Source organism: Phyllostomus discolor, chromosome 9 (genome assembly GCF_004126475.2).
Source record: "Phyllostomus discolor isolate MPI-MPIP mPhyDis1 chromosome 9, mPhyDis1.pri.v3, whole genome shotgun sequence".
Taxonomy (NCBI): domain Eukaryota; kingdom Metazoa; phylum Chordata; class Mammalia; order Chiroptera; family Phyllostomidae; genus Phyllostomus; species Phyllostomus discolor.
The window spans coordinates 89251817-89265663 of NC_040911.2; the positions used below are offsets into that span (position 1 = coordinate 89251817).

The 13847-nt window shown below is 40.5% G+C and overlaps 1 protein-coding gene across 3 annotated transcripts in view; it reads left to right on the forward strand.

Annotated features, from left to right (window-relative positions):
- The window catches only part of RPRD1B (regulation of nuclear pre-mRNA domain containing 1B), a 51612-nt gene that overhangs the window by 5279 nt on the left and 32486 nt on the right, over positions 1-13847 (forward strand). For 2 of the 3 annotated variants that reach the window (XM_028524113.2, XM_036009815.1), the window contains exons 2-3: positions 736-865; positions 9434-9567. The exons of the other annotated variant lie outside the window; for it this stretch is intronic. In XM_028524113.2, coding sequence (XP_028379914.1) covers positions 736-865; positions 9434-9567 — 264 coding nt within the window. The remainder of the gene's footprint in view (positions 1-735; positions 866-9433; positions 9568-13847) is intronic. 3 annotated transcript variants of the gene reach the window in all.

Sequence of the window (13847 nt, forward strand, 5' to 3'; positions counted from 1 at the left end):
GAAATTCAGTAATGTTCCCCCAAGCAACTGTAACTCATATATTGCATGAGGTTTTTATGGTTTAATATATGATACCATATAGAGTAATAGGAAATTCTGCATTTAGTATGTATAAGAGAGAAGAATTACGGTTTTTGTGGGAGCCATAATTTTGCATATCCAGATTTCAGATGTGTAAATTTTCATTTATAATGTAGCATTAATGTACATCTGTATTTGAGATAAATACCCGTTGCTGCACCTAGAGATTCCTCTGGATTGTAGAGTTGATGTAATTGACTGATGATGTTATTAGAATGTTCAAAAGGGAATTCTCAGTCTAAGAGCATAAATTACAAGAGCCTAACTCAGTCGTTCATTCTGCAGTATTTGACAATTAATTGGGAGTTAGAAAAGTTCATTTTTGCAATAGAATAAGTGAAAACCTTGGTTTTAACACGTCTTCTGGAGAATATTGACTGCTTACCCTCCAGGAGTTTTCTTTACATTGTCTTCATTTTACTGCTAATTATCCTGATTAAAATAACAAAGAAATTAAGATGGCCTGTTCTCACTTTGCTTTTTACAAAAATGGAATTCTCAAACCTTTAGGTTGTTTTTCATACATATAGCACCCTTGATTTCAAGTAGATAATGCTTGTCTTAATATTTTTTAGGAGTAGCTTTGGGCAAAAGAATTGTGAATTGCGAATTTCCTTGGTGTAAGTTACATTATCTTCTTTTTTTTTTTTCCAGCCAAATCAAATAGAAAGCTTACTTTTCTGTACTTAGCAAATGATGTCATCCAAAACAGTAAAAGGAAAGGACCTGAGTTCACTAGAGAATTTGAATCTGTCCTTGTGGATGCTTTCTCTCATGTTGCCAGGTATGTTGTCTCTTGTTTTGTTTTGTTTCGTTTTTAAATACATTACCTTTCCTCCTTTTTGTTTTTCCTTTTCCAAGATAACTTTTGGAAATTGACCGCTTGTACTTATCAGAGATGTGCTTTACAGAGTGATGCAAAAGCTAAATTACAGTTTTATGTTTTGCTGGTCCCTTAAAAATTACTTTAGACATGTAAACATTTTGATGCTTTACAGCAATTTAGTGTAGCACTTGAAACACATCTTTTTCCCTAGATGTAGTAATTTAATGTAATTTATTGAATTAATTTCTTGAATATGCTATTTTTCTTGGTTTGGCTGAATTGTCTCATTAGCTTATGGTCTAAAAAAAACAAAGTCAAATAGTACAAGGGAATTTTCCAGTAACAAAACCTTATTAGCAAAAAATGTGTTGCTTATGCCTTTATTTTTACTTCCTTCTGGATGTCTAGATGTCTGGTTTACTAGAAATAGTGGTTATTTCTGTAAGCGCAAAGATACTCACTAGTGTGGGAAGGAGATATTTGCTCTGGCTGTGTCATATGGAGTCTCTGCTACTGTCGTGTGGTCTGACAGGACTGGAGTGCGGAGCACACCGAAACGCATCTCAGAAAACATCCACCTGAGTAAAAGTTGTATAAATCACTTGTTCATTTAAAAACAACTTGCTTTTCTGTAGACACAAGTTAGTTGCCCAGGGGGAGCAGAGAAAAACTATTTTTCATTAGAATATTACTAAGTAAACATACAAAAATAAACATCTTTACAAAAGGAAATTGGGGAGGGCACAGAGGAGACAAGTGGTTTAAATAAAAATTGTTCTAGGGTCTAAAATGCTAGTGGAAGGTCTAAAATGTAAAAAATAAGTCTGGCATTCCATTAAAGATTTGAAACAGTTGAAGGAATAAAATGGGAAACCCAAAAGAAACAAATGACATCTAGCTTTTGGAGATGCAAAAAAAGACTTTTGTTTGTCCACTACATTGCTGGCTTGCTGTGGGTGAACATGGACACTAAAGAAGCAGAATGTGCTATGAACTTGAATAAATGCTGTCTCCTTATAACAGAGGGTCAGCTTAGAACAAACTACTAGAGTAACTATTTGAAACTGCAGACAGCCTTTTTAAAAAATTATATTTTATTGATTATGCTGTTACAGTTTGTCCTCATTTTTTCCCCCTTTGCCCCCCCTGCTCCCAGCACCCCCCACTCCTCAGGCAATCCCCTCACCATTGTTCATGCCCATGGGTCACGCCTGCCTATAAGTTCTTTGGCTCTCTTTCCTATACTGTACTTTACATCCCTGAGGCGATTCTGTAACTACTGATTTGTACTCCTTAATCCCCTCACCTCTTCACCCATTGCCCCCGCCCCAAATCTAGCAACTATCAAAACGCTCTCTGGATCCATGATTCTGGAGCCAGTCATTTTTTTTGTTTTGAGGTAGTCAGTTTAGTTTCCTAGTCATTGGCTGTAGCTCTGTCTCCAACACTGAGCGGCTTTATATCTGATGCTTAGCATTTTGAGCCTGAGTTTCCTAATTAGAGTTGTGAGGCTAAAGTAAAACAGTGTATTGGAATATACATAGTACAGTGACTGATCCAAGGTGTTTGCTCCTTTATGGGAATATCCTAAATTATAAACTCTGTGACGAAAAAGACCACTTCTTTTTTGTTCTTTGCTGTATCCCAAGCACCTGCTGAAGTGTCTGGCACAGAGCCGCTGGGCCACGTGGCTTCGGGGACACCTTTTCTGCAGCCTTGATGGGGATCACCAGTGGTGTCCCAGGGGCTGGGCAGCATTCTGATCTGCCCTGGCACAGAGGGTTGTTCAGTAAATATTTGATGAGTTTGTAAGTTAATTTAGGGTATAGGAAATTGACTAAAATAGTTTTCTGTAGAGTTAATAGGTATAAGATTTTTATTTAAAAATCAAACAATAACCATTAGGTGCCCCAAATCCAGAAAAGGGCAAGTAGAAGGGGATAGAAGAAGGGGTATGGGCAGTACCGGGATTGAAAAGTTTCTTTTCTACTTGGTAGCATCTTAAAACCTATCTAGAAGGAGTATAAAAAGGTTTTGGCAGATTCTGTGGCATTGTTGGAAAAATAAACCTGGTCCTTTTTAATTAAAAAAAATAACCCTAACTTAATTTTTTTTTTCATTCTTCTAGTTTTTTTTAAGGTCCTATTTGGGAATTATTTTTGGGATCCTCATGTTTCCAAGCCCCCTCCGCCCACCATTGTTAGGACAGAAAGACCAGCCCCTCCACTTCAGGCCTGATGTCCCTTACCAGCAGTAAGAAGCGCTCTCTCTATGGGTTTCGTGTGGCCAGTTGATGAACAAAGATAGCTGACCTATTAATACTGACCAAAGTTTATTAGGAATCTCTTTATGATAATTGCCTACCTCTTCCCTCAGCCACGCCCCACTCCAAAAAATCCCCAAACCAAACCTTTCAAGTCAGAGAAAGCCGCCAAGATCATAGGATAGATTTAATTTGAATAGTGGTTCAAGCAACTAGATTTTGAACTGGTTTTCCATACAAATAAATGCCTTCTTGTTTTCTTCAAACTTTCATCAGTTTGAAGATGGTTTTGCACCTTACTTTTCATTCAGTTGTATTTGAGTGCCTTCTGTGTGCCAAGAACTGATCCAGACGATAGGGAGCAGCCATGCATAAGGCAGACAAGAAATAAGTGAACAAGACACTTTCAGAGAATGAGAGTGTAGTTACAATAAAATAGAATGGCATTCTAGAGTGTGGTTTCTTCTAGTGTGGCGAAGGAAGGCCTCTCTGAGGAAATGACATCTGAGGTCATCACATGAAGTAGGAATGTCCGGTAGGAATCATCTTGGCGGGTTAAGAGGATCAGGATAGAGGCCAGTAAGGTATAGAACACACTGAGCAAAGGGGAAAGTGGCACCCGGCTAAAATCAGAGAAGTGGGCAGATGTCAGTCACATGTGCCTTGTCAATGTTGGGAGAAAGGGTTTTGGGGTCTCAGTCATGAAGGGTTTTAAGCAGGAGAATGATATATTCATGCCATCACATTGTTAAAAGATCCCTCTGGCTTAGTTTGGAGAATGGATTATTAGGGCCAAGGGAGGGGCAGGGACATTAGTTTGGAGGATGTTGCTCTAATACAGTCTAGAGATGTCACTGGCTAGGACTCAGAAGCAATGAGAAGATAATAGCTTCTGTTTATTGAATGTTTATTTTGTGGATAGATTTGCTCCATTTCCCCCCACCCCACCACCACCACCACCACATAAACTGATAGGATTTATGGGAGTTGAGTGGGAGGTGGTAGTGAGGGAAAAAGAGAAATCAAAGATTATTTTTCAGGTTTTGATGTAAGTGGACGGTCAGTGGTGCCCTTTACTGAGATGAGATTTAGGGAGAAGGTATGGTGGAGGAAATCAAGAGTTTTGCTTTGGCCATGTTAAGTTTGTGGTGGCTGATGGATATTCCAGGGGGCAGTGCAGAGGGATAAAATATAGCACACCCTGTTCATTGTGCTTCACATTATTGCACTTCACAGATGTTGTGTTTTTTTACAAGTGGAAGGCAAGACCCTCCACCAGCAAAAAGAATACAACTTGCTTTACTGAGATACTTGCCTTACTGTGGTCTGGAACCAAAACCACAGTATTTCCGAGGTATGCCTGTTGTCTGAGCTCAGTAGGAAATTAATTCCTGAGACAAATTGGAGTTAGCGTCATACGCTTATTTATCTGCCTTATTTATCTGCCGTTGTGTCCTAGGTCCCAAAGGCCAATGTTAGGGTGGTGGCTGGCTAGGAGGACTCACAGGACTCAGTGTGTAGTTGTGCCCATGGCTGTGAGTTCTTACAGTGAAAGGGCACAAAGTAAAGTCGGTCCAGGTAAAGGTGTGGAGATGGAATCTCCAGGGCTCCAATGAGGAGCCTGGGTATAAGCTTCCAGGAGTCCCTCCGCAGTGGAGCGGCAGTTCTCGACCTGTGTGCTGCGAGGGTTGTTTTTTATCCTCGCCCAAGGACATTTTTTTCATTGCTGTTAGAGAGAGGAAGGCAGAGAGAGGGAAGCATGGACGCGAGACAGAAGCATCGATTGGTTGCCTCCCATACATACCCAGACTTGGGGGGATCTTTTGCACCTGAACCAGGGGTCAGACCTGCAACCCTTCGGTTCTGGGATGATGCTCCAACCAACTGAGCCACACCGACCAGGGCAAGAATTTTTGAAATATGCAATATCTGACTATTTAGCCAGGGGCACTGGCCTCTTTTCCCTTAGATTGTCAAATTAAAAAATGTCAACAGCCAATGCAATAGCCGTCCAGTGTGAATGAATCAGAAATTATACCTGTTTTTTTGTCAGATCAGCAAAAAATATTTTTTTGGTGTGTTTGCCACGGAATTTTAGTAATTAATTTATGTGTGCCATGAGTGGAGTCACACAAGATATACTTAATTCCCCTGCATTGAATAATGGCGGCACATGTGATACATGTACCTGGGAAGCTCATTAGAGACTCAGCGCCCAGGATTTTTATTGGGGTTGGCTACAGGCATCCTCTGCCAAAATTTCAGAAAGAAAGAAGTGTTTAGCATAAACCATATTATTTGCACAAACAATTTGGGCTCAGTAAACCACCCTTTGGTTAGGAAGAGGCAGGAACCCTCCTGAAACCCAGGCTCCCAGATGCTCATCACCAAGGGCCAGTCTTATAAGCAGGCCTTCCTATGGGTAGTAGCGTCACGTTTGCTATGTTAAGTCTTGTCTGCACGCTTGCAGAGGGAACATTTCTGCCCCAGCTGTACATGAGGTGCTGTTGGAAGTGTTAGGGGTACTTAGAATTCTTGCCCTTAGTAAGCTACCATAGGCCTACTGTACACGGGATAAGACAGAAACACAGAAATTACAGTGGTCGTACTAAGGAAGTGCCATTAAAACTGCAGAGGAAGGAAAGGCAGCAATCCTGTGTGTGTATAATACACACTTTTTACCAAAAAGATCAATTTTGCAAAGATTAAATTTATAATTAGAATAAAGTACATACTAAGTTGTGTTCTACATAATAAGTAATGTATATAATTATCATCTTCCAGTTTTTTCACTGATTAGCAGTAACAGTTCTTTGGTGTTTTTTCACTTAAAGATTTTTCAATTTAGAACAAAATTGAAATGCAACCTGAAAAGATAACTCTGTTATAAAACTACTTTATTCCTTTAGTTGTATTCAGTTCTAGGTGCCAGAGTGACATTCAGTTTTTTGTAGCTACTTATGGCGAAACCTCACCTCATCAGTAAAACGATTTTTTGACTGCTGTATCTGTAACTTTGAAACTTATCTGGCAAAACCTTGATTTACTGTAGTTCTCAAAGAATTAGCCTGTCCTGGTTAATTACATTCACCAAGTAAACCAGGGCCCCCTTTGGGATTTAGCCTTTAGTAGTGGAAGCTTATTGAAAGTGTCTTTAGGTTGTAAAGTGGCAGAAACTGTACTTAAATCAGTCTTAAAAGTCTTGAGTCCCAAATATCCCCAGGGATGGTGGGTGGGTAGATGGGTGGGTATGTGTTGTGCTCCTCCCTTCCCTTTTAACTAAATCCTAGGTAAGAATTGGTTGTTTTGATTAAGGTTTCTCTTTCTTCTAAGTGAAAGGAGAATTTGCAGAGAACAGATTCTATGTTAAAAGTACCAACCAGCTAATTACCAGTACTTCCCTTTGCCTTCAGGAGGAAGACCACATGCTTTATATGGCATTCAAGACCCTCGATAATCTAGTTCCACTTGATCCCTCCAGATTCTTCTGCTATTTCTACATACTCCCCAGATACTTAAGCCACCCAAATCACACACAACTTCTCCCTCTTCACCTTGTTTTACTTGGGGCGGGGGAGGGGGGTTCCATTCCAAGAGAGGTGATAGCATGAGCGAGACAGAGCACGTCCTGAGTAGAAAGGACTGGATCATATGTAATTTCTACTCAGGACTTGCTCTCTCTCACTCATGCTATCCCAGGTAGGGAATGGAAAGGCTACTGGGTCAGACAAACCCTTGAGGTCAGGACGTAGGCCTAACTGTGGATTCCAAGCACAGTATTTCATAAACTTCATAGAATGAGTAGGTAAGTGCTTAGTTGGAGTCTGGCATGAATGACCTTGATGTAGTAAGATGATTGCTTTAGGTTAACTAATTGTGTGACTTACCAAAAACTATCTAAAACCTTTTTAAAAGGTTACAATTAGGTATTTATTGTTCTAGAGTGGATAGCAGTGGGGTGAGCGGGGAGACAGATCCCTGCCTTTACATTCAAATGGAAAGAGTGTAAGAGCCCTGGTCGGGTAGCTAGCTCAGTTGGTTAGAGTGTTGTCTGATACAAGATTGCAGGTTCCATCCCTGGTCAGGGCACCGTACAAGAATCAACCAATGAATGCATAAATAAGAGGACCAACAAATCGATGTTTCTCTTGCTCCCCCCTTCCTCCCTCTCTGAAAAAGCAGTAAATAAAGTTAAAACACACACACACACACACAAATGGAGAGAGTGTGAACAAGTAAACTATGTTAGCATATCAGATGTATTGTATGGAGAAGAATTAAGTAGGGGTAGGGAGTGTACTTTGAAATAGGGACATTAGGGAAGGACTCACTGGAAAAGTGCTGTGTGGGTAATTACCTGCCTAGACGGGGAGAGCAAATGAGCCAGGCATCACCTGGGATTCGGGGGGTGGTTCCAGGCAAAGTGAATTTAAGTGCAGAGGCCCTGAAGCAGGAGAGTCAGGGTAGCTGTTGCTGGGGACTGGGGAGAAGGTGAGGCCTGAGAAATAGTGGGCTTTCTAGGATTTATAAGGACTTGAACTTTTATTCCAAGGGAGAAAAGAACCATTGGAAATTTTGAGCAAGAATAACATGGTCTGCCTTAACACAACAGTTAGAATTATATTTTTTAAGCTCCATAATAGCTTATAGAAGGGTAAGAGTGGAAGCAGGGATACCGTTAATGAGGCTGTATTGTAGTGATCAGGCAGGAGACCGGTAGAGGCTTGGACCAGCTTGATCGCAGAGGAACAGGTGAGAAGTAATTTGTTTCTAGATATATTTTGAAGATGGAGTAGAAGTGTTTTGTCATAAACATCAAATATTTAGTTCATACCTTTTAAGTTTTATAAACTATTTATGGAATTTTTTTCTTTTATCCTCACCTCTGACTAAAAGAAAAAAGTTTAACAACAATAACAAATTAATTTGTATGTACCCTGGTTTAGTACTTTAACCCCAAGTTGGTGAAATTTGCCAGTAACAGTTCTTAAGTAATACAGCCTGACCAGATCAGGCTGAAAGCTTACATCACCCCGAGTGTTAACGTAAGTTTGAGGGAAAAGTGCTGCCAAGGCTGAAAGTGAATGAAATTCCCATTTCAGTTGATTTGGGATGATTCCTTCTTGAAGTTCCCATTAAAGATACTGACTTAGATACTAAGACGTCAGGATATCCTTCTTGTTCGAGTCATTCAGTGCAAGATCATTGACATCCAGACAGGTCTGCAAACCAGAAAATTATGTAGTAACAAGTGTACGGTGAGGGACTTTGTTTTCCTTTCAGAAAGTCTTCCCCACTTTCCCACTTTCGCTGTCTGACATTTTAGGTAAGTGCGAGTTATAGTCACCTTATTGAAAAACTGTCTGTTTAGGGGCGTAGCATGTCAGGAGAAAGCTGCCTAAATTACTAAGGACTGTATTATGCTCAGTATGTTCTAAGATTATCTATTAGACACCTTTGGGTGAACATGGACTACAGACCTAGCCCAGAATTAAGGTAATTAATGAAGTGGTTAATTTAAAGTTGAGATCAGTCTTGGCATATATTTGTGTGTAATTGTATTTATAGATGTGGAGGTATTGGTGTGTTTGCATTGATGAGTTGTAGTGAGTTTATTCCCCACTTCAAACATTTGTGTTTTTTTAATATATTTTTTCTCTCCTTAAAAGTTTTGGTTCCCCATTAGTTTTCAGCAGAATGTCTGGCACTAGATTTCATTTGTCATCTTTTTTATTTTTAAAAAAATGTTATTTATTTTTAGACCAAGAGGAAGGCAGGGAGAAAGAGAGGGAGAGAAATATCGATCAGTTGCCTATTGCACGCCTCCAACAGGGGACCTGTCCCGCAACCCAGAATCAGCGACCTTTTGGTTTGTGGGGGGATGCCCAATCCACTGAGCCACACCAGTCAGGGCTTAATTAACGTCATCTGAAAAAGCAAACTGTCACAATAGTATCAGTTTTTGATGATTCTGTCTGTAAAAATCAGCCATTGGCTTTTTGCTCAATTTGCCCCATCTTTCAAAGGGGATAAAAGACACAGATTACTTTTATCACATAATCTTTCTCATTCCCCTGCAGGAAGAATGTAGTTTCTGGTCAAGTTTGGGTATCCACTTATCACAATATATACTTTACTCTTCCTTATGTTTTTAAATGTGTAAACCATCTAGTCAGTTGTTGATTTTTTAAAAAAGTACATCTGTCCTAATCAAAACCAAAAAATCTTAAGCTTATATATATCTTTTCATCTTTTCTGGGCAGAGAGGCAGATGAAGGCTGTAAAAAACCTTTAGAAAGATTGCTGAACATCTGGCAAGAAAGAAGTGTGTATGGCGGCGAGTTCATACAGCAGCTGAAGCTGTCTATGGAGGACTCCAAGAGCCCTCCCCCCAAAGGTAGAAACATCACCACATGTTTACAGCTCTTGGTCTTTGCCTACTTTCGAATCATATGAAAAGCTGCAGTGGGGGTTGCTGTGAACCACCAACGATTATGTGATTCTTCAGAGAGATGATCATAAATGATGGTGAGAATTTATGTAGTGCTCGCAACGTGTAAGCCTGGTTCTAGTATTCATGCTATTCGTCATCTCACACCCTCACTTTTGCTTTGTTCTCCTTGGCTGCCCTGCCCTTCAGAGACTCTCTTTGCACGAGGGAAAGGAACAACCTAGACTTGTGGGGTGCTAGGAAGTACCCGGGACTAGCATTTTGTCCTAGCTCTGCCATTGATTACTGTAGGATTGTGGACAAGTGTCGGCCCTCTTAGAGCTTGGTTTCGTTAAATATTGGTGCGGTTTTGGACCATGCTTTTGATGGTTGCCAGCTTGCTGTCTAAAGTTGATGTCGGTCTCTACCAAACTTAGGGTATCCCTGGGAAGTACGTGCATGTGTGTGAGTTTTACCAAGCCCTTCAGAGTTCCTTGTTTTCTTTAGGGGGAGGGTCAAGCATTATTTGGTTCTTTTGCTTCCAGTTAGCTGTGGTTTAATTCCAGTTAGCATGGCATGTCTCTAAGCTGTGATCTGGTCTGACTGCACATGTACTTATTTCCTGAAGGAGCCAGTCCAAGTGCTAAAATATTTTTTAGGACCCTTTAAAGTCTGAACTAGTTTACTTTTGAAGATTCTCGTGCCATTACCTCACATATACCATATTCTTCAGGCATACCAAACAGTTTCTCCTCTGGATACTCTGTTGGTGCCCCTTCCGTTGCATCTGTGTTACCTCTGCCTGAAATGTCCTCCTGCCCCCTTCACTGTGTGGCGAGCTCATTCTTCAAAAATGCTGCTCTCATCCTGACGTCCTCTGGCACACGCAGCCATTCCCTCCATGTTCCTCTGGTACTTCTCACATGCCTCTGCTGTAGGATATAGCCATGGTAACAGCTCTCGTTCAGCAGCCCTTTATTGTGTGCCTTCTGTGATCTTTTCCAGGTCTGAGTTTACATACCTTTTCAGGTAGGATGTTCTTTGAAACTAGAGGTTAGAGGCTAAGAATGATGCAAGTGCTTTCAGATGGCAGGTCATTGTTGTTTCACTTGAAGTGGATAAAAACAGCTTTGGGGTTGCTCTGCACAGCTTCGGAAAAGCAAGACGTTTTCTACTTTGGATTCTGGTGGTGTTTGTATTGTGTCCTTTGGTGGTATTTTGCACAGGATTGAAGAATTATTCAGCATTTTTTACTCTGCCTTAGAGTCCATTGGTAAACAGTGCTGATTTTTCTAAAGTACCACTGGGCAAGTAGGAGAGCTCTGAAATACAATGTTTGAAGCTAACTGTTGAATTTCAATTCAACAAGCATTTGCCAGACATGTGCTCCGAGTAAACAGCTACGTTATAGGAAAGCGAGAGAGAGAAATGAGAAATAGTTCTGCACTTAGGGAGCAGTCAGATAAATTGGGGAATTTGTGGCCATAGTAGGTTTTAAAATAGCTCCATTGGGTTTCTCAGTGTTTTGAGCGTCTAGATACTAACAAGAGAGGCAGAATTCCTCTGTGGAGGGGAATGCAGATCTGAAGATACTCTCTCCTCTGTTCTCTGAAGACAGAAACACACACCAGGAGGTTCCGATGTGTGTATTAGTTACCCACTCTGTCTTCTTTGGACCTGAGTTATCAGTATTTTACCACAATCCTTTCAAAATATTGATGATTTCTCCAGAAGTTTATTTCCCAATTTAAATAGTCCTTTTGTATTTCAGCTTTAATTCATGAGTAATTCTTTATTTTCAGATAACTTTGAAGTTTATCTTTGAAACAAGAATCTTCCCGTGGAACTTTGAGTTCTTGTAACATTGGAGAATACTTGAGATTAGGAATTTGGTTTCAGGGCTAGAGATTTCTTGAGTTACATTGCCTGTCTCCCCAGGTGCAAGACCCAGGTGTTTTACTGAAGTTGCCTCTCTGTTTTGGGGAATACTCAAGCTTTTGCTTGCCTGAATGGAACTATTATTTACCTGAGAAACACAAAAATCACATAGAGTTGTATAGTTGTAGAGCGATTTAGAAAGGAAAGGCAGATAGATACACAGGAAATCACTTTTACTGAGCATATATTAAGTACCAACTTCTCTGCTGACTGCTCTTTATATTAACTTATTTTAGTTCCTTACAAGTACTCTGTGAATTTGATGTTATTTTCATAATTCAGTTAAGGATACTAAGAGTCACAAGGGTATAGTAATTTTGCCCAAATAGATGTAATTGATAATGGAGAATTCAGATCCAGATCTATATGACTTTAAAGCCTATGTGGGGTTTTTTTTGTGTTTTTTAAAAATTTTATTTAATAATTTTCAGAGAGGGAGAAAGAGGAGAGAAACATCAATGTGTGGTTGCCTCTCATACGCCGCTGCCCCCTCCCGCCCCCAGGGGACCTGGCCTGCAACCTAGGTGTGTGCCCTAGACTGGGAATTGAACTGATGACCCTTTGGTTCACAGTCCAGCACTCAGTCCACTGAGCCACACCAGCCATATGCCATAATAAAGCCTATGTCTTTATACCATTCTTTTTTCTGAAAGCATAATAGATTTGAATTAGGGTATGAATTCAGGAGCAGGCCGCCCAACTTTCCTGGATCTTACATAATTAGTATAGCTATTCAGAGCAGGGGTTTGACATCAGACTTTCAGAGTATGAGTCCCAACTTTGTCACTTCTGAGCTATGTGACATTGGGCCATTTGACCTATCTGGGCCTCAGGTTCATGGCTGCTACTAGTAATACCTGGTAGGATTGTTGTATTACTTGTGATAATGTAGATAAGATATTGTTAATCAAGTGATGATATGACTTTTATTTGTCTCCCCTGGTTCTAATAACTAATATTCTGAGTTTCTAAATATGAACCGTAGCAAAAGTAGGAGGGCGCTTATTAGTATTTTTAGTTTCTGAGATTTTGTGCGAGACTAGAAATACCTAAGCCCAGATTCCCTGGGTTCTTGTCTGGACCTGGCCACTCCGTTGAGTGAGATGATACAGAAAGTGCTTTCAGAGGCGTGCTTCAAATGTCAGCCCTTTGTTTGTCGCAGGTGTTTTACTTCCCACAACTAAAGTTTAGTGTGCTTTTTAAATTCGTTTTATTGATTGATTTTAGAGAGAGGGAAACATTGATTTGTTGTTCCACTTATTTATACATTCATTGGTTGATTCTTGTTTGTGCCCTGACTGGGGATTGAACCCATAACCTTGGCATATTAGGATAATGCTCTGACCAATTGAACTAATGGCCAGGGCCTTAAATTTTTTTCTTAATTTTGCAGGAAGAGAACAAAGAATAAGGAAGCCATTGCAAACAATATTTCCAGATTCTTTTTCATTATAAAATAAATATAAAATCTGTGGGGTTTTTTTCTTCTTTCTTTTAACCCCAGAAAATTTCAAGTGCAGTTTTTTAGAAGATCCAGCTTTACAGACAGATGACTGCATTTTATAATGTGATTTGGGAACTTTCAGGCTAACTTTCTGCTTTATGTCTGAAATTCTACCAAAATTCAGGTTTCCAAGAGACATACCATGAACACTTAGGTAACCAGGATAACTTAAAAGTTAGCTAAGTACAAGTTCCCCCAGAGACACAGGGGCGGGTTGGAGGATAGAAGAGAAGGTGTACAGGATGAACGTAGAAGGGTTTCGATTAGCTATAGAGTTTGCCCTGCCTGTAACAGTGTTTGAGAGAGTACAAACAGGTGTGTAAATACCAATACTGTGGTCAGAAGCCAAATTGGTAGTGGTAGGGTGCCTTATCTTAATTTAGCTGTAGGGAGGGGACTGGTGGATTTCCTAGGTTATTTTTAATGGCTGTCTGACTAGATTGAGAATACTGGACATCATACCTGCTACCTTGGTATAGATGAGCCGGGGGGGGGGGGGTACCAGAGCAGGCTGCCCTGTAAAGGGACGCAGTGACAGCCATTTCTGGCACAGTCCAAGCTCTGTGTGCTTCCTCTGCCTTCAAGAGGTTTCAAACTCAGGTCTGTTGACACTTTCCTAGGTATTCTAGGGATGTAAAGGAATAATACACTTAGAGGTACAGCCAGTGCCTGCCAGTGGCCACGAGGAGTTAGCAGTGGCCACATGCTGTGAAAATTAGAGTGAGAGGATGCCTTTGAGAGAGGGCGAACTCAAGATGGAGTCACGTTACCATGAGTAGGCTCTGCGCTTGGATAGCCATTCCAG